The sequence below is a fragment of the Heteronotia binoei genome, chromosome 17 (assembly GCF_032191835.1).
Source record: "Heteronotia binoei isolate CCM8104 ecotype False Entrance Well chromosome 17, APGP_CSIRO_Hbin_v1, whole genome shotgun sequence".
Classification (NCBI taxonomy): Eukaryota; Metazoa; Chordata; class Lepidosauria; order Squamata; family Gekkonidae; genus Heteronotia; species Heteronotia binoei.
Genome location: NC_083239.1, coordinates 10,078,727 through 10,096,713, shown reverse-complemented (window position 1 = coordinate 10,096,713; position 17,987 = coordinate 10,078,727). Strand labels below are relative to the sequence as shown.

The following is a 17,987-nucleotide window of genomic DNA, read 5'->3' as shown; positions in this document are numbered from 1 at the left end:
CTTAACCACTACACCAAACCGGTGTATGGTGGGAAGTGCCCAATCCCATGCACTGCATTAGGGACAGAGCATAAAGAAAAGCCAGCACACTAGAAAGGGAGACCAGCTGCTGCAGGGGTAGAGATACACAGCCTGTAGGAGGTACCAGGAGCTCTGACAGCAAGGGAGCCATATAAGCTCTTCAGACCACTGCAGAAGGCCAAAGGGTGGCTGAAGTTGTGGCTGGAACATGAACAGGAACTATTCTAGATTGAGCCAGAGGAGCTGAGAGTACATTGCAGCTCCAGGAAAATGAAGCCCAGCAATCCTGGTGACCATTTCAGACTAGTAGGATGGGCTGGCAAATAATCTCTCTCACAAGCATGCCAAATTCTTGCTCTCGAGGTTTTGTATACAACATAAAGGTGTCCTCTTATTGTCAGGCTATGTTTCATTGAAGTTGCATTTGCTTTCTGAATTTATTAATTACTGCTTATTAACCTGAATGCTTAATAAATCTTTATGCTACTAACCAAAGTGCCCGCATAGCACAAGGGGGGGGGGTGAGAATAGTTGTTACCAAAGTTCTAAGAAACCAGGCGAGCCTTTGAAGGGCAGAATGCTCAGCCAGCTTCCCAGGCGCCTCCTGGGCGGAGCAAGGCCATCACCGGGAGGGGGATGTAACCATCGCTGGGAAAGATAAGCGGGCATGTGAAAGTGTTACTTGCGGGGACATACTGTAGTTTTATTATGGGAAATAGTTTAAAGCACCAATCCTTTGAAGTGTATCCATAAATGCCAATGGTTCAAGCAATGTGTTATTAGTTCCAATGAATCCATGTAGAGAGTAACATTGTGGTTATCAATAAAGGCAACTTAGTTTGGTTTTTTTTTTTATCAAAGACAAGTCTGATCATTTTGAAACTTCAATGAACCCTCTGCTGACACTTATGTCAAGACATAAGATCCATCACAAAAAAGCAAGTGTTCCAGCCCATAGCCGTACCTTTTGCCCCGTTATGTGCAACAGTCCTTCCTTTTCAAATTCAGCCCAGCGACCCAACTGCCCTCCCACCTCCCTCCCAACCAGAATAAAGAAAAGGACGCTCAACAAGATTAGCAGCACACGAACATGTTAAAACTAACAAATCTCCAATTTCTGCAGAGTTAATTAAAAACAAAAACAAGGATAGACTTCATTTTATGCAAGTCATACAAACTTGTGAATGATGCAAGTCACCCCAGCAGCATTTGCAGAGGATTTCCTGAGTTAATAACGGGGTGGGGAGAGGTGACTGGCTTATTCGGAGAAGGCAACTGAATACACATCAGGACTGTGCAACTTGGCATTTGTGACGCTACACCGGGCACCCCAGCCATGCAGTGAGGACTTTGTAATGTGCGAACCAGCCCCAAGATCCGGGCCAACCCCATGCACTAATGAGGACTTATATCTGGACTGGGCCTCTCACATGTGATCATATGTGTGTATGAGATGGCTGTGGTGGGAACTTCTCACACCATTTCCATGATTACACTGCTTTACACCCCAGAAGGGGAAAGAGACAGGCACCTGTGAGATGTTCTTTCTCTCACTTTTCCTAAGCTTAAAGCAGCTACTGGAGAGTAGGCGTTCCTTTGTGAGGAAATAGCCCTTTATAAGCATTGTGGCCTCAGTCCAGACACAGATCCTTGGGGCCAGGAATAGTTTGAGTCTAGGTCAGAAAGCGAAAGCTTTAAGACCTAATTGAAACCCAAATCCTTTGATTTTAGAAATTAAATTTGTAAATCCATTCAGCAATTACCATTTGCCAACCACACAGTTGGTTCATTCTCACCATTTGAAAGGCTACCTCTGGGAGTCTGAATTACTGTTCAGGTACAAAACCTAACAAACCAATACAGGCAATGAAAACATCTGGAAAGAAGTCAATGCCTACAAAACCATCTGTGAAGTAACTAATTGTGTACTGAGAAGGGATCTGAAGACTGGCATATGCAAAGACAGAGATGCTTCTACTCAGCACTGAGTTTTTTTTGGTCTTGCAATTAGGTTTTGCAATCTTCACTCTCATTTCCATAGTGAGCCATCGATTGGCCAGATCCCTCATCCTCCAGGTACCATCACAGGTGAGACAATCAGTTGACGGGGAAGGACGGTGGCTCAGTGGTAGAGCATCTGCTTGGGAAGCAGAAGGTCCCAGGTTCAATCCCTGGCATCTCCAAAAAAGGGTCCAGACAAATAGGTGTGAAAAACCTCAGCTTGAGACCCTGGAGAGCCGCTGCCAGTCTGAGAAGACAATACTGACTTTGATGGACCCAGGGTCTGATTCAGTAGAAGGCAGCTTCATATGTAGGAGGGATGGTGGCTCAGTGGTAGAGCATCTGCTTTGTAAGCAGAAGGTCCCAGGTTCAATCCCTGGCATCTCCAAAAAAGGGTCCAGACAAATAGGTGTGAAAAACCTCAGCTTGAGACCCTGGAGAGCCGCTGCCAGTCTGGGTAGACAATACTGACTTTGATGGACCCAGGGTCTGATTCAGTAGAAGGCAGCTTCATATGTAGGAGGGATGGTGGCTCAGTGGTAGAGCATCTGCTTGGGAAGCAAAAGGTCCCAGGTTCAATCCCTGGCATCTCCAAAAAAGGGTCCAGGCAAATAGGTGTGAAAAACCTCCGCTTGAGACCCTGGAGAGCCGCTGCCAGTCTGGGTAGACAATACTGACTTTGATGGACCCAGGGTCTGATTCAGTAGAAGGCAGCTTCATATGTAGGAGGGATGGTGGCTCAGTGGTAGAGCATCTGCTTGGTAAGCAGAAGGTCCCAGGTTCAATCCCTGGCATCTCCAACTAAAAGGGTCCAGGCAAAGAGGTGTGAAAAACCTCAGCTTGAGACCCTGGAGAGCCACTGCCAGTCTGAGAAGACAATACTGACTTTGATGGACCAAGGGTCTGATTCGGTATAAGGCAGCTTCATATGTTCATATGACTGTGATTGCCTTTGACAGGAAGCTGCAGGAATTTCACCACTAAAAGCACTGGTGTTATTTCCCCAGAACACAGACTGCAGAAATGGTTTCACTCACCTGCCTTGTCATTCCAATGAGAGCTAAAACAGGAGAGAGTCCCCAACAGATTGTGTTTTGAACAACAATCCTTATTATTGCTCCTCCTCAAAAGCCACAGAGATGCAGACAGATCTGCCCTATTGTCTACAGCATCTTCCTGTCTGTAGTGCCAGAGGACTGAATGGCATGTTTATGTGAGCTACAGGATGGCCAAAGCACCACAGCAGCGGATCCACCATGAAGTTGGTTAAGGTGTTAAATCCAGACTGCTTTTGTATATAAGAGAATGCTTTCTTCCCCCCAATCCAGGGTACACTGGATGCTCAGAAACATTTTGTCTTTTATGTCTACATGCTGGACTTCTGCAGCGGTCCATCTGGAATGACGGCATTCCCAACACCTTCCAGAAGACCATCCCACTGGTCAAAATCTTCTTTCAGCTCTAAGAGAGGAGAAAGAAGATACCACAGGAAGATTATTGAACAAGACACCACTGTTGGCAAGATTCAGTTACAATCATTAAAATAAAGGACACCTGCAGGATTCATTAGTATATATATTCATTAATATATATTTGCTGCTGTTTTAAATTGAAACCCCCCCAACCAAATTTTCATATTGGACAATATTTTTAATTGCTATTTTTAAACTGTGAATCTTCATCTATCTGCAAGCTCCCTCATACATCAACCAGCTCCTGGGTGAGAGACTGTGGGATAGAAATGCTTACAATGAATAAATACACCTATCTATTCAAGCCTGCATCCTTCTAAAAATGCAACACAGCATGTAGGTGTTTGGCTCAACAAAGCAAGGCCTCTGGTTTAATTCACACATTCAGCACTCCCTGCCTGTTGGTGTGTTTGTAATACAGTATTCTACGTTCAGCATGGAGATACCCTAAGGAAAGTAGGTGTATATTTTCAGCACTTGGTATGTGAACAACTCCTGCATCTCCTTCCACAGTCTTGGGGAATGCACTCCTTGGAATGCAATCTCTCCCTCAAGCATTAAAATCCTGTAATAAAAGTCGGTATGTACATTTATGACATAATTTGGAGAGCCAGTTTGGTGTAGTGGTTAAGTGTGCGGTCTCTTATCTGGAAGAACCAGGTTTGATTCCCCACTCCTCCACTTGCACCTGCTGGGATGACCTTGGTCAGCCATAGCTCTGGCAAAGGTTGTCCTTGAAAGGGCAGCTGCTGTGAGAGCCCTCTCCAGCCCCACCCACCTCACAGGATGTCTATTGTGGGGGAGGAAGATCAAGGAGATTGTGAGCCGCTCTGAGACTCTTCGGAGTGGAGGGTGGGATATAAATCCAATATCTTCATCTACCTCACAGGGTGTCTGTTGTGGGGGAGGAAGGGAAAGGAGATTGTGAGCCGCTCTGAGACTCTTCGGAGTGGAGGGCGGGATATAAATCCAATATCTTCATCTACCTCACAGGGTGTCTGTTGTGGGGGAGGAAGGGAAAGGAGATTGTGAGCCGCTCTGAGACTCTTCGGAGTGGAGGGCGGGATATAAATCCAATATCTTCATCTACCTCACAGGGTGTCTGTTGTGGGGGAGGAAGGGAAAGGAGATTGTGAGCCGCTCTGAGGCTCTTCGGAGTGGAGGGCGGGATATAAATCCAATATCTTCATCTACCTCACAGGGTGTCTGTTGTGGGGGAGGAAGGGAAAGGAGATTGTGAGCCGCTCTGAGACTCTTCGGAGTGGAGGGCGGGATATAAATCCAATATCTTCTTCTTCTTCATTTGGATTAAAGATGACGAAGAGGAACAAGAAAGTGTGCCTGGCATCACAGGAAGCAATGCTTCTACAAGACACTGTCTGCACCCTTAAAAGAGCACTTCCTGCCTTTAGGACTACAAAGCTAAAGTCTTCCTATGCTACTGGTGGCTGCAAAAATCAAACAGCCGCCCTGAGTCTGCTTGCGGAGAGGGCACAATAGAAATCTAAAGTAATAAAATTAATTTATTAATTAATTTTAAAAAAGGCCCTGTGGGATCAGGTTAGGGGTCCTTCTAACCTAGAGTCCTGTTTCCCACAGTGGCCACTCAGATGCCCCAGAAACGGGGGCAAGGGACCAGTGCAAAAAACCCCCAACAACAACAAATAGCCGACCGAAATCATTCTTCCGAGCTTCAGAGGCAAAAGCAGAAGGAACCCAAGCATCCAACCATCATGAGCCCCAATCCAAACATCAAACTGCCTAAGATCCCTGAAACAACCAGCATTTTTATTTATTTAGGTATTTTATACCCCGCTTTCCCCCCAGTGGGGTCCAAAGGAGCTTTTAACATCCTTCTCCCTTCCTCCATTTTATCCTCACAACAACTGCCCTGTTGAGGCAGGCTTGGATGAGTGTGTCTGGACCATGGCCACCCAGCGAGTTTCAGTGGCAGAGAGCAGATTAAAACCTGGATCTTCCAGATGTTAGTTGGAACAAAGGACAGCTTACTTCTCCTCCCCTTCTCCTCTTTATTCACCTAGAAATTTATGCCCCAACTTTCCTCCCAAATGGAGACATTATTCTCTTTTCTCCTCTATTTCATCCTTACAGCAACCCTGTGAGGTAGCTTAGGCTGACTGGCCCCAGGTCACCCAGTACATTTAAATGGCAGAGCAAGGATTAGAATCTGGTCTTCTTGATCCTAATCTTGCACTCTGACCACCATGCCACACTGTCTCTCAGCAGCTGTCTCCAGTGTACATGTGGGCACCCCAAGCCTTTAACTTACGGAGATGTTTCTGTAGGAAGGCCAGGGCAGACTGGTTAGTGATGTCGAGTCCTTCATAAGGATTGAGGGTGCCTCTTGTCTGGAAGACTCTGTTCATGAGATTCCCCGCAAGGAAGGTGAAGTCGGTTTGGCTCTGGTGGACGGTGCCCCTGGGAGGAAAACACAAGGCCTTAGATTAGAAGGACAAAAAGCAGTGAGCAGGACTGGATAACCTCCTAACCCTAACAATGGTAATGGTATGCATTAAACCACAAGCATCAGTCCAACTTCCCCTTGAAAATCCTCATGCAATAGAAAAACATCACATGTTTATCACTACAGTGTGGAGATGGTGGCTGCAACCCATGAGCACTGATTCGCCTGACCGAAGCATTTTTCAAACTCCAAGATTTTTAAGCTGTGATATTTCTAGTAAAACGCAATTGAGCTTCTTCTTCTTTTAAATAGAAGCCTTCCTTTAAAATAAATAAATAAATAAATAATCCTCCCAAGTATTAAACCTTCTAGAAATTGCCCACCTGACTTACTCAGGAATGCCCACCCAAGGTTCCTTCTAAAGTTTTTGTTCCAAGGTCACAATCAGCCTTATCATGGTCCAGAAAAACTGCCCTTTAGCTATGTGGAAAACTTATTTCTGAGAAAAGGTTCAGGACTCTCAGCTGCAATTTTAGGTGCCCTCTCCTCTAGTCTCATTAAATTCAGTGGGACTTTCTTACAAGCCAGTATAAAAGAGAAGTGTTTGTTTTAAGTGGGTAAAAGCTTCTGAACTTTAAAAAAGAAACAAAAACACCTTTTCAGTCCATGTGTTACCAGTCTAATAATTTATATACACTAAAATGTTCTGAGGCCCTTGGGCTTTATGAGAGAGGAGTAGAAGCTTGCTGGAAACTGACTTTTCTTATTGTTTGAAGCCCTCCTGAAAACTGAGAAACTCCTCCAAGCCAAGATGTCTAGCTATAACCTTGCATTAGTTATTTTTAACTCTGTATTTGATTTTCAAAAGACTTTGAACCACCTGAGACTGAATGCACATTAAGTAATACTAGTGGGGGACCCACAAGGACTTACAGGGAGGCGTCTCACTGTTTCCTCTTCCACTATTTCCTCTTTTCCTTGCCTGAACCCCCAACAGCCTTTCTTCATTTACTGCTCCCTTCCCTTCCCACACACCAGCCAACCCATCTTTCCCTCTTTTTTCAGCTTTCCCTCCGTCCCATCCCTGGGCACCCATTCCATGAGCCAGGGCCAGCGGCGTGGTGGGGAGCACATAGGACTTGTGGAGGATATCTCATTTTCTTCTATATCCCTGTTGACATATTATTTCCTCTTTCTTTACAGACCCCCCTTATCTCCACTTTGAACCACCCAAGGCTGAATGCACATTAAGCAATACTAGTGGGGGACCCGCAAGGACTTACAGGGAGGCGTCTCACTGTTTCCTCCTCCACTATTTCCTCTTTCCCTGTCCTCTCTTTCCACTCACCAAGCAACACACCATTTATCTACCTCCTTATCTTCAGCTGTATTTATTATTCACCTCATTTATACCCCACCTTTCTCCAACATGGGGACTCAAAGTGGCTTAAATCAGTCTCCTCTTCTCCATTTTACCTTCACAACAACCCGGAGAGGCAGGGCCGGATCTACATATTTTTTGAGGGGGGGGCAAAAGCAAAAAATGGCGCCCCCACTCAAAAAATGAAGGGACCCGTGGACAATCTGACACACACACTCCATTTAAACATCTCATCGGGTGTTTGTATGGGGGGAAGAAGAAGAAGAAGAAGAAGAAGAAGAAGAAGAAGAAGAAGAAGAAGAAGAAGAAGAAGAAGGAGAAGAAGGAGAAGAAGGAGAAGAAGGAGAAGAAGGAGAAGAAGGAGAAGAAGGAGAAGAAGGAGAAGGAGAAGATATTGGATTTATATCCCGCCCTCCACTCCGAAGAGTCTCAGAGCGGCTCACAATCTCCTTTATCTTCCTCCCCCACAACAGACACCCTGTGAGGTAGATGAAGATATTGGATTTATATCCCGCCCTCCACTCCGAAGAGTCTCAGAGCGGCTCACAATCTCCTTTCCCTTCCTCCCCCACAACAGACACCCTGTGAGGTAGATGAAGATATTGGATTTATATCCCGCCCTCCACTTCGAAGAGTCTCAGAGCAGCTCACAATCTCCTTTACCTTCCTCCCCCACAACAAACACCCTGTGAGGTGGGTGGGGCTGGAGAGGGCTCTCACAGCAGCTGCCCTTTCAAGGACAACCTCTGCCAGAGCTATGGCTGACCCAAGGCCATTCCAGCAGGTGCAAGTGGAGGAGTGAGGAATCAAACCTGGTTCTCCCAGATAAGAGTCCGCACACTTAACCACTACACCACACTGGCTCTCCTATGGGGAGGGGAAGCCTCAGCAGGGCTGGCCCTAGGGCATTTTGAGCCCTAGCCAAAACTAACTTTGTGTGCCCCTCTGCAGCGCCACACCACAGAAGGGGTTTAAAGTTTAAATTCCCTTCTCTAGAGTTGTGCAGCATTGGGGAAAGGATAGGAACCTAGAATCATAGAATCCTAGAGTTGGAAGGGACCTTCAGGGTCATCTAGTCCAACTCCCTGCACAATGCAGGAAACTCACAAATATCTCCCCCTAAATTCACAGGATCTTCACCTGAACAATAAGAGAAAAACCCAGGTTGGTTTTCCCTTCTCAACATGGCATGCATTTCTTTCTGGGGATCTGACGGCTATTTGCATTTCTTTAAGTGCAGAAACTGTTTGGTGTCTGCACAAAGAAGGCCACAGTCCCAAGCATACATACTTGATACTAAATGCTGAGCTATGTAGAACTTATTTCTGGGGTGCAAACTCTGCCCATGGAGATGATATGTGATTGGATAGTGAGTTTGTGGGGGGGAATCCAAAGCAAAAATCGTGAGGATCCATCAGGATCCGTGGTTCAAAACCAAGTTTTTGGTCCATGGTGCTGCCACGAAACTGTGGATATATCATTTCTGTGGTGCATCCTCTGCCCATGAGGATGCACCACAATGAGACCAGAGGGGACCTAAAATTGCAGCTGAGAGTCCTGAACCTTTACTCAGAAGTAAGTTCCACATAGCTCAGCTCTGCCCGTGGACACAATATGTGATTGGATGGTTAACTTGGGGTGGGTCAAAGCAAAAATGAGGATTATAGAAAAAGGGCTATTGAAAGATAACTCTTTGTGTAAAAATTTTATAACGGTGAAAAGATATTTAGTAGTTCAACATTGATTGAACTTTTAATGATAAAGAGGTATTATGATATTGTGATAAAAGTATTAGTAGAACATAGCTATTTGGTAAATATATATATATGAGAGTTAAGATAAGACTAAGATAGGGGGAACTCTGGAACTGAATTAATAATTATGAGCGTTGTGTTTATTAAGTGCTAAGTGATTATTAGAGAAAAGGTTAGTGAATGATAATTTTTTTTTCTTTCTAAAGATTTTATAATTGTGAATTTACCTTTAATATGCTTTTAATTTGTTTTAAGTACCGGCGGAGGTCATGAATAAGAGTGGGGGGGGGGGGGAGGAAAATATGTAATGTATTGGAGAAGTATATTTGAATTTGAATAGATGAATAGATGAATTTATTCCAATATATTGCAAAATAAAAAGTTTGGTCACAAAAAAAAATGAGGATCCATGAGGATCTGTGGTGCAGGTTTTTGATCCATGGTGCTGCCACGAAGCCGTGGATCCACGATTTCTGTGGTGCACACTCTGCCCTTGGACAGGATATGTGATTGGATAGTGAGCTTGGGGGGATCAAAGCAAAGATCATGAGGATCTGTGATTCAAAATGAAGTGTTTTGTCCATGGTGCTGCCACGAAGCCGTGGATCCTTGATTTCTGTGGTGCAAACTTTGCCCATGGACATGATATGTGATTGGATGGTGAGCTCGGGGTGGCCTAAAGCAAAAATCATGAGGATCCGTGGTTCAAAAACCAAGTTTTTGGTCCATGGTGCTGCCACGAAGCTGTGGATCTACAATTTCTGGGGTGCAAACTCTGCCCATGGACATGATATAAGAATTGATGGTGAGCTTGGGGGGATTCGAAGAGAAATCATGAGGATCCATGGTTTGGAAACATGTTTTTCCACTGTTGTGGTGCCACAGATGCATGGAGGCATGATTTTTCCAGTGCTGCTTATAGTCTAAGACAGGATCTACAGCATGATGGTTTGATTTTATTTCACTGTAAAAATCATATGAATTCATGAGGATTCATGCTTTGGAACCCTGTTTTTGCACTGGTGAGGTGCCACAAATCCGTGGAGGCATGATTTATGTGGTCCCGCCTATAGTCTAAGACAGGATCTACAGAATAATAGTGGTTTGATTTCATTTCAATGTAAACATCATATGAATTCATGAGGATCCGTGTAGATCTGACTTTTACCTTTTCCCCTAAAAACTTACTCCAATGCAAGTCAATCACTGACTTCTTTGAGACTCTCCTACCAACATGCCCATGATCTTCCCTTCGGGCTTGTTGGCTCTAAGTCTGGAAAGGGTGGAGGGACAGGGGGTGGGGGTCTTGGAGAGAGCGGGCGGGTCTTGTTTACAGAAGAATCCCAAAGGTGGAATAGAGAAAGCGACTCTTCTTTTTATTCTGTTTCGGTAACAGTAAATGGTCAGCCTGGATTTTTTTTCTCAACTGCTTTACTTTGATGAGCTGCAAGAATGAACTGCAATTGTCAAACTGCTGGCAAAGGGCTTTTTCATGCAGAGCAGAAGCTGGGGTTTTTTTCTGGGGGGGGGGGGGAGATGAAAGCACTTCTGAAGGAGGGGAGGAGATAGCCTGCAAGATTCTTCCCTCTGTCCCTCCCACCCCAACACACACAACCGCTGTCGGGGAGGTGTGCACGACCAGGTGCCAATGGGAAGGGGTTGGGGTGGCGAGGGGGGGGGGGGGGAAGAGAAGAAAAGCAGCCAGGAGGGAGAGATTATTGCATTCCTGTATTGCTGCAGGTGAGCCAAGGAAAGGGATTCCAGCAGGCCGGGAGGCGGTCCAAAAGAAGCCGATCCTTCTCCCCCCTTTTGGGGGGGGGAGGTGCCCAATTTGGTGCCCCCCCCTCTGGCAGCGCTGGGGGCAAAACACCCCCTCTGCCCCTCCACCCTAGATCCGGCCCTGCTGAGAGCGTTTGACTGACTCAAAGTCACCCAGTGAGCTTCCACAGCATAACTGTGATTCAAATCTGGGTTTCCAAATCCTAAACTGAAACTAACCACTATACCAAGTCAGGTAGTAACAAGTTGCCTGATGTGTGCTGCTAGGCTTGGCACTTAAGAGACCTCCTTCAAAGGCCAAAACAGCCTTGGAATTGGCTCTGTCACTTCCCCTGCCTTTTACTGATAGAAACCAGGGCTTGAAGACAAGTAATTCTGTGTGGTTGCCTAGCAATGGCCACTGAGGGCAGCCTTTTCTTAAAACTACAAGCACTACTTCTGTTATTTGGGGGGGGGAGGGGTTTAACTACCACTGTATTTCATTTAGATTTCAATGTATTTTATTTAGATTTCAGATTTTTCTGCAGACTGGAAGCATTTTTCAGATCTGTTCATACATCCAGCCTCTGGATTTAAGTAACCATAGATGTGGCCAAATTGAGAATTCTGGGGTGACTGAGAAACAGTATGTGTTTCTACCTTCATAATTTCCTTCACACATTTCCACTCTTAGGTTCAGCATTTCACATCTTATTTTCAGTCCCCTTACCAGTTTCACTCTCCTTTCCCTTCCTCATGAGCCACATCAACTGGCTATTAATTCTCCATGTAGTGCCTACCTCTTGATACATACTGGGATGCATCTAACTGGCCATGGAATTTGCAGAGAAGGACCTCTCACTTCCCCCTTCCCACTGCAGCCTACTCAGCCTCATCAGCTTTGTTCCCAGGGATCAGAGGAACATGAAGAAAGGGCAAAATAGGGGTTGGAGGGGAGTGGTCAGAAATTGCTGCCCCCTCTTCCAAAGAAATGTCATCAAGTCTTTGGAATGTACGGTTGGGCGCATGCCACCAAAGATGATTTGACAGAGCTCAAGCATCCAGGTAATAGCACAAAATGTTAATTTCATTGTTTTAGAATTTTAATAGCTTTTAATTAATTGTGGTTTAAAACATTGTTTTGTACTATGTATATTGAATTTTGTTGTTAGCCGCTCTGAGCCTGCTTCGGCGGGGAGGGTGGGATATAAATAAACGGTATTATTATTATTATTATTATTATAGCACATGCTTTAAGCAAGTCCAGGCTTACAAGATAGTGATGATTTTGGTCTCGTTATTCATGGAGCAGATCTTTTTCATTTTGGCCACGCTATCCACAGTCTGAAAAGTCTCAGTGTTGACAAAAAGAACCGGCTTGGTCACTTTCAGGTAGAGAGAGTTCTCCAAAGGGAACATCCAGGCATCAAGGGCAACAGCGCACCTACGGAGGCATAAAATGCACAGTGAGCCCTAAGGGTATATTCCAAGGCTGTGGATTCCCACCTGGCCCTGTGTTACTAGAAAGAAGTCCCAGATGCCATTCTGGGGCCTTCAGGGCAACCTCTGCTCTTTAGCAACTTCAGAGCCACATCTGGAGTATACTCACTTGAATTGTGCCTCTTTCACCAGGGCGAGGATTGCTGTCGCACCTCCAAATGAGTGCCCCATAACAGCCACTCTGGACAAATCCACACTGTCCTGTAAGACAAAAGGAGTGAAGGTTTGAAGAAGCCAAATGCCTAGAGTTACTTCTTCCGCACACCATCGTGTTCGGGGTTTGCTCATTTTTTTCCTTTGATGAAAGGTACTTCTGAGTAATGAAAACATTTTCCAGCTACTCCTCCCAACCCCTATCTGGCAAATTACCTAGTTTTGTTCTCTTCTAGAAATAGAATATGGACTAGGAAGAAATGAAGCTATCAGCTAAGCGCACAGAGGACACTGGAAAATTGTATAAAATCAAAAGCATTAAGAAGAAGCTAAAGCGGATCTTTCCTCATTCTTTTCCTGGGTCTTCTAGGGGATGCACAAGCTTTGGTGCAGCATCTGGTGAGCTTCTGATACTCGTGAACTACTTGCTGAAGACCCTCTACTTAAAAGAGTCCTTAGGATCACAGGAGATCTTGTGTTCAAAGACCTCCCCCAACACAATCTCCTGGTTCAGTTGCTTGCTTCTCCCTGAGCTGAGAGGAAAGAGGAGACCATTCCAAGGCCTACTCTGATTTCTCCTTGAGGAATACCATGGTAAGGGGGGGGGAACATCTGTTCAACATCGGAACAGGCTCCTGCAGGAAAGGTTAATGAGACACAAAGACCAAAAGGTGGGACAAATAATATTTGCATTTGATATACTGTGCTTTCTGTTTGCTTAAAGCAGTTTGCCTGCACTTGGGACTCAAGGCAGATTACACAGTGTAAATCAATGCAACAGTCGGATGAGATACCTAATAAGCATTGCAACAGGGCTAGGATTACAGAAATCTGAAACAAAGTGTAAAGTTCTAGAGATAATTTGTCAAACAGTGCAGAAAACGGTACTACATAAATAGGAAGCAAAGAAATACAATACATACAGGAAACAGATAATACACACTAAATGCAATGGAACAGTCCACAATCTCATTCCCTTTATCCAAGCCTGCCTTCCCAAAACATTCCATTATAACAGAACTCTATTGCCTTTACAAAAAAAGGCTTTCCTCAGCACTGGCTCAATCTATACAACAACCCTGCAAGGTAAATGCAGGATTGTTATCACATTGCACAACCAGCGTGAGAGAGTGCGTGTGCAAAATTCAGGCATGGGGCTGCCTTTGTGCCGAACTCGAAAGCTGTAGCTAGTGCAGAATGCTGCGGCCCGGCTGCTGCTAGGACTCCCAAGAAGGGAGCACATCCGCCCGGGGCTCCGGGATCTGCACTGGCTGCCAATAACTTACCGAGTCTGGTACAAGGTGCTGGTTATTACCTTTAAAGCCCTATATGGCCTAGGACCTGCCTACCTGAAGGACCGTCTCTCCCCACATGTTCTCCAGAGAGTACTGAGATCGGGAACTCAAAACCTCCTTGTTATCCCCGGGCCAAAAGAAGCCCGTTTAAAATCTACCAGGGACCGGGCCTTTTCTGTTATGGCCCCTTCCTGGTGGAACCAGCTGCCGGAAGAGGTGAGGGCCCTGCAGGACCTTGCTCAGTTCCGCAGGGCCTGTAAGACAACCCTCTTCCGGCTGGCCTATAACTAGCTGGCACAAGAAACTAAGTGTGGTTTTACTAGTTTTCTGCCGTCCTTAATGTTTTAAATGTTTTAAATGTTTTAATTATTTTAACTGTTTATATGCTTAAATCTTATTTATGTGAGATTCTATGTTGTGAGCCGCCCTGAGCCACTTGCTGGGAAGGGCGGGATATAAATCATTAAATAAATAAATAAATAAATAATGCCATAAACTTGGTGGTGCCACACTTGTGGCCATATCCATTCACGCATCCCTGTTTTTACACATAAAGTCAAGGACAAACCCCAGTGCTCTATCTTTTCAGTGCTCTTCGTGAAAATTCCCGACACACCCACCCATCCCATTACCTAGCAATTTAGGGTTGGAACCTGCAACAAGAGGCAAGGTATGTGTAGAGTTTGTAGGGAGGGTTTTTTTTGTTGGGGGGGGCACTGACAGTCTCTTAGGGAGTCAAGCTCTGCATCCCTGAAGGGATTTAATACATGATGCAATGCCTTTGTCAGAAGGATAATGCAAAAGTCACGTGCTAAATATAGGGAGGGAGAAAGAAAAGCTGACCATGAGAAAAGACAGAAGGTTTTTTTTAAAAAAAACAAACAAACCCAGAATTGTAAAAGGGAAATGGGGGTTGAAAAAAAGCAGAGGGAAGAAAAAGGCAAAACAAATAATGCCTGCTTTGTTCTTGAAGCTGCAGCCCTGGATCTCTCTTGCTTGTACGTTTTGAGGAAGTGGAGCTGGATTAGGCTCCCCCTAGTGACCATGAGTAAAATCACAGGGAGGTCCTGACAGGAAGACAGACAGTTGCTAGGAGAGCGCTGGAGACTGCAAGGAGAAACAAAACAGGAGAGGTGAACGGGGCGTGCGCGAGCGCATCTGGGAGATGGACTGAGGCTGCTCAAGAGTTGCAATCAGCACAGACCCTTCAGCAGGGCTTTTTTTTCAGCAGGAATGCACAGGAATGCAGTGCCGGGGTGGTGGTGGTGGCCTACTATGCAAATGAGTTCCTCCTGGGCTTTTTCCCACAAAAAAGCCCAGCTTGAAACAATGGTGACACCAGGAGGTATGGCCTAATATGCAAATGAGTTCCCCCTGCACTTTTTCCCACCAAAAAAGCCCTGCCCTCCAGTATCTCCCAGATGGAAACCAGGACCCTGATTTCCTTACAGCACAACCCCCTTGCCTTCGAATACCAACTCCTGGTGCCCTAATCTCTGTTTGCTGTCATTAAAAAGCACTTTAAGTCCTGCCTCTCAATCAGAAACCTGGTTCTTTGGCGGCCTAACAGCTAGGGTTGCCAATCCCCAGGTGGGGGCAGGGGATCCCCCCGGTTTGGAGGCCCTCCCCCCACTTCAGGGTCGTCAGAAAGCGGGGGGAGGGGGAGGGAAATGTCTGCTGCGAACTCTTATTCCCTAGGGAGATTTATTCCCATAGAAAATAATGAATTGATTCGTGGGTATCTGGGGCTTTGGGGGGGCTGTGTTTTGGGGTAGAGGCACCAAATTTTCAGTATAGCATCTAGTGCCTCTTCCCAAAATAACCCCCAAGTTTTAGAAAGATTGGACCAGGGGGTCCCATGCTATGAGCCCCAAAAGAAGGTGCCCCTATCCTTCATTATTTCTTATGGAAGGAAGGAATTGAAAAGGTGTGCCGTCCCTTTAAATGTGATTGCCAGAACTCCCTTCAGAGTTCCATGATGCTTGTCACAGCCTTGATGTTGGCTCCACCCCTAATGTCTCCTGGTTCCACCCCCAAAGTCTCCCAGCTCCACCCCCAAAGTCCCCAGATATTTCTTGAATTGGACTTGGCAACCCTATTTTAGCACATGGGTGACTGGAAGCCCCCTACAGCATACCATTCCAGGGGAATGAATGGCTGTGTTCAATTGTAAATCGAATAAAGTAAGTAAAGTAAATTGTGGCAGCAAAAGCAAACTGGAGTCCTGGGGCACCTGAAAGAGAGGCATGTTGTTTATTCGAATATGGGCTTCCTTGCCAGCCTCCGCCACTTGAAGTTCTGTCGGTTGTACTATTCTGGCTACGGCACTGAGGCTCTGGAGCTCCTTCTCAAGAGAAGTCCACCTGGTCCCTTCCTTGTGGGAGTTTGAGCTATAGGCGATGCTTTTAAAAAGGGAATTCAGAGCTCCCACCTGGATAGATTTGCTGATTCTGGTTTGCTTCTTTTGTGTTGAAATGCATGTTTAACTGATTTAGCAATGGCTCAGACTTGCTGATATCCTTTTCAGTTTCATTGGTTTTTATTTGTTTTAAAACTTTCAAACAAAGCTTGGGAGTTTTGCCCTTTCAACACAACAGGGGCTGCATACAATCCCTATTCCAAGCAAGGTCAGGATAGTTTCAGGTCATAGTTGGTCTTTTTCGGCTGTAGTTCTGGTCCTTGGGAAGGGACTATCTAGAGCAGGGGTCCTCAAACTTTTTAAATAGGGGGCCAGTTCACTGTCCCTCAGACTGTTGGAGGGCCGGATTGCCGTTACTGTACAAGGCCGCGGGCCGTCAGTTCTCCGTCTTTTGCATCTCTCTCCCTTCCCCACACCACACACCCCGGCCTGGGAACTCACCTCACCTCGGTATCACCTCACACTCTGTCTCCGCCACCTCAGCCCAGTGCCGGAAGTGTGCGTTGCTAATGCGAGTTTAGGTCGAACGTCACTTCCGGTCTGATTTTGCCATAACCCAGCGGGCCGCATAAACGTCCTCAGCGGGCCGCATCTGGCCCACGGGCCGTAGTTTGAGGACCCCTGATCTAGTCACATGTTCTCTCTGGTGATTCACAGGGAAAACACACAAGGCTAGTTTAAAAGGCCCTTTGGAAACTGACCTGCTGCCGGGCTGATTGATCGAATCCATTGGTGATGGTGGGCTTAATTTTTACACTTCTCTGAAAACCGCTATTTGTCAGAAAAGCAGCATATTAATATTTTAGATAAGTAAACAAATATTGAGGATTCCATTCAACCAAAAAGCAGAAGAGAAACAGCCCACCCTCACAAATGATCAAGGGCATTTTTAACTTGCCTTCTTCCAAGGGGCAGGTAACCTGCGTCTCCCTTTCCCACTTCAGACTTACAATGACCATGTGAAGTAGATTAGGGTTAGAGAGAAAAACTGGCCTAAGTCCAATTTTCGTGAGTTCTGTGGCAGAGGGGGGATTTGAACCCAGGTGTCCCAGATGTTAGTCTAACCGCACTAACTTCCACAGACCAGTCCAACAGATCTACAGCTCATTTGCAGAACCAGGCCTGATTCCTGTGGGGAAGATCAAGATCAGCACAGTCTAGTGCAGCGGTTTTCAAACTGCATCCCCGGGATCTCCCAGAACACCTTTGCGTTGCATAAAGGCTCAATGAGTTCCACGTTTTTACCTTCAGCGAAGACAGATCAAAGTCTGTGTGCAGGAGGTTGGCAGCTGCCTTGCCGCCACTGATGCTGCGGATCAGCTTCAACCCCCGTATGCACTCGTTCGCTCGGTGATGGAGCTGGAAGCAGAAAAGAAAAGCTACAGTCAATCCACCATTCTTCCACTGACTTGCAAGGCTGAATCTTATTTTATACCATCTATGTGGAGACACAGACAAGGAATGAAAGGTTAACAAGTATCCACAGGAGTCCCCTAACTGAGATCAGGGTCGTACTCTGGGGACAGGGGGAATCATTTTCCCTGGGCCATACCTCCTGATCTTAAATGCCTCCGCTGGCCTATAATAGGGGTGCCAACTCCAGGTTGGAAAATTCCTGGACATTTGGGAGTTGAACCGAGAGAGGGCGGGGTTTGGGGAAAGGGGACCTCAGTGAGGTATAATGGCATACAGTCCACTTTCCAAAGCAGTCATTTTCTACAGGGGAACTGATCTCTGTTGTCTGAAGATCGGTTATTATTCCTGGAAAACTCCAGGCCCCACCAGGAGGTTGGCAACCCTACTCCACT

General features: G+C 45.9%; 1 protein-coding gene and 1 non-coding gene across 3 annotated transcripts in view; one reads left to right on the top strand and one right to left on the bottom strand.

The window, feature by feature from the left end:
* Positions 1–2,335: 2,335 nt before the first annotated feature.
* Positions 2,336–2,410, top strand: TRNAT-UGU (transfer RNA threonine (anticodon UGU)). The gene has a single exon. It is a non-coding gene; the product is annotated as a tRNA-Thr (tRNA).
* A 639-nt stretch (positions 2,411–3,049) lies between these two features.
* The window catches only part of PAFAH2 (platelet activating factor acetylhydrolase 2), a 34,457-nt gene continuing 19,519 nt past the window's right edge, over positions 3,050–17,987 (bottom strand). The window contains exons 6-11 of one of the 2 annotated variants that reach the window (XM_060258410.1): positions 17,425–17,538; positions 12,422–12,513; positions 12,086–12,256; positions 5,785–5,933; positions 3,373–3,483; positions 3,279–3,310 (exon numbers count right to left, since the gene is read on the bottom strand). In XM_060258410.1, coding sequence (XP_060114393.1) covers positions 3,389–3,483; positions 5,785–5,933; positions 12,086–12,256; positions 12,422–12,513; positions 17,425–17,538 — 621 coding nt within the window. In that variant the 3' untranslated portion in view covers positions 3,279–3,310; positions 3,373–3,388. Of the gene's footprint in view, positions 3,484–5,784; positions 5,934–12,085; positions 12,257–12,421; positions 12,514–17,424; positions 17,539–17,987 lie in introns of both variants that reach the window. The other variant, XM_060258409.1, reaches the window with a different exon arrangement.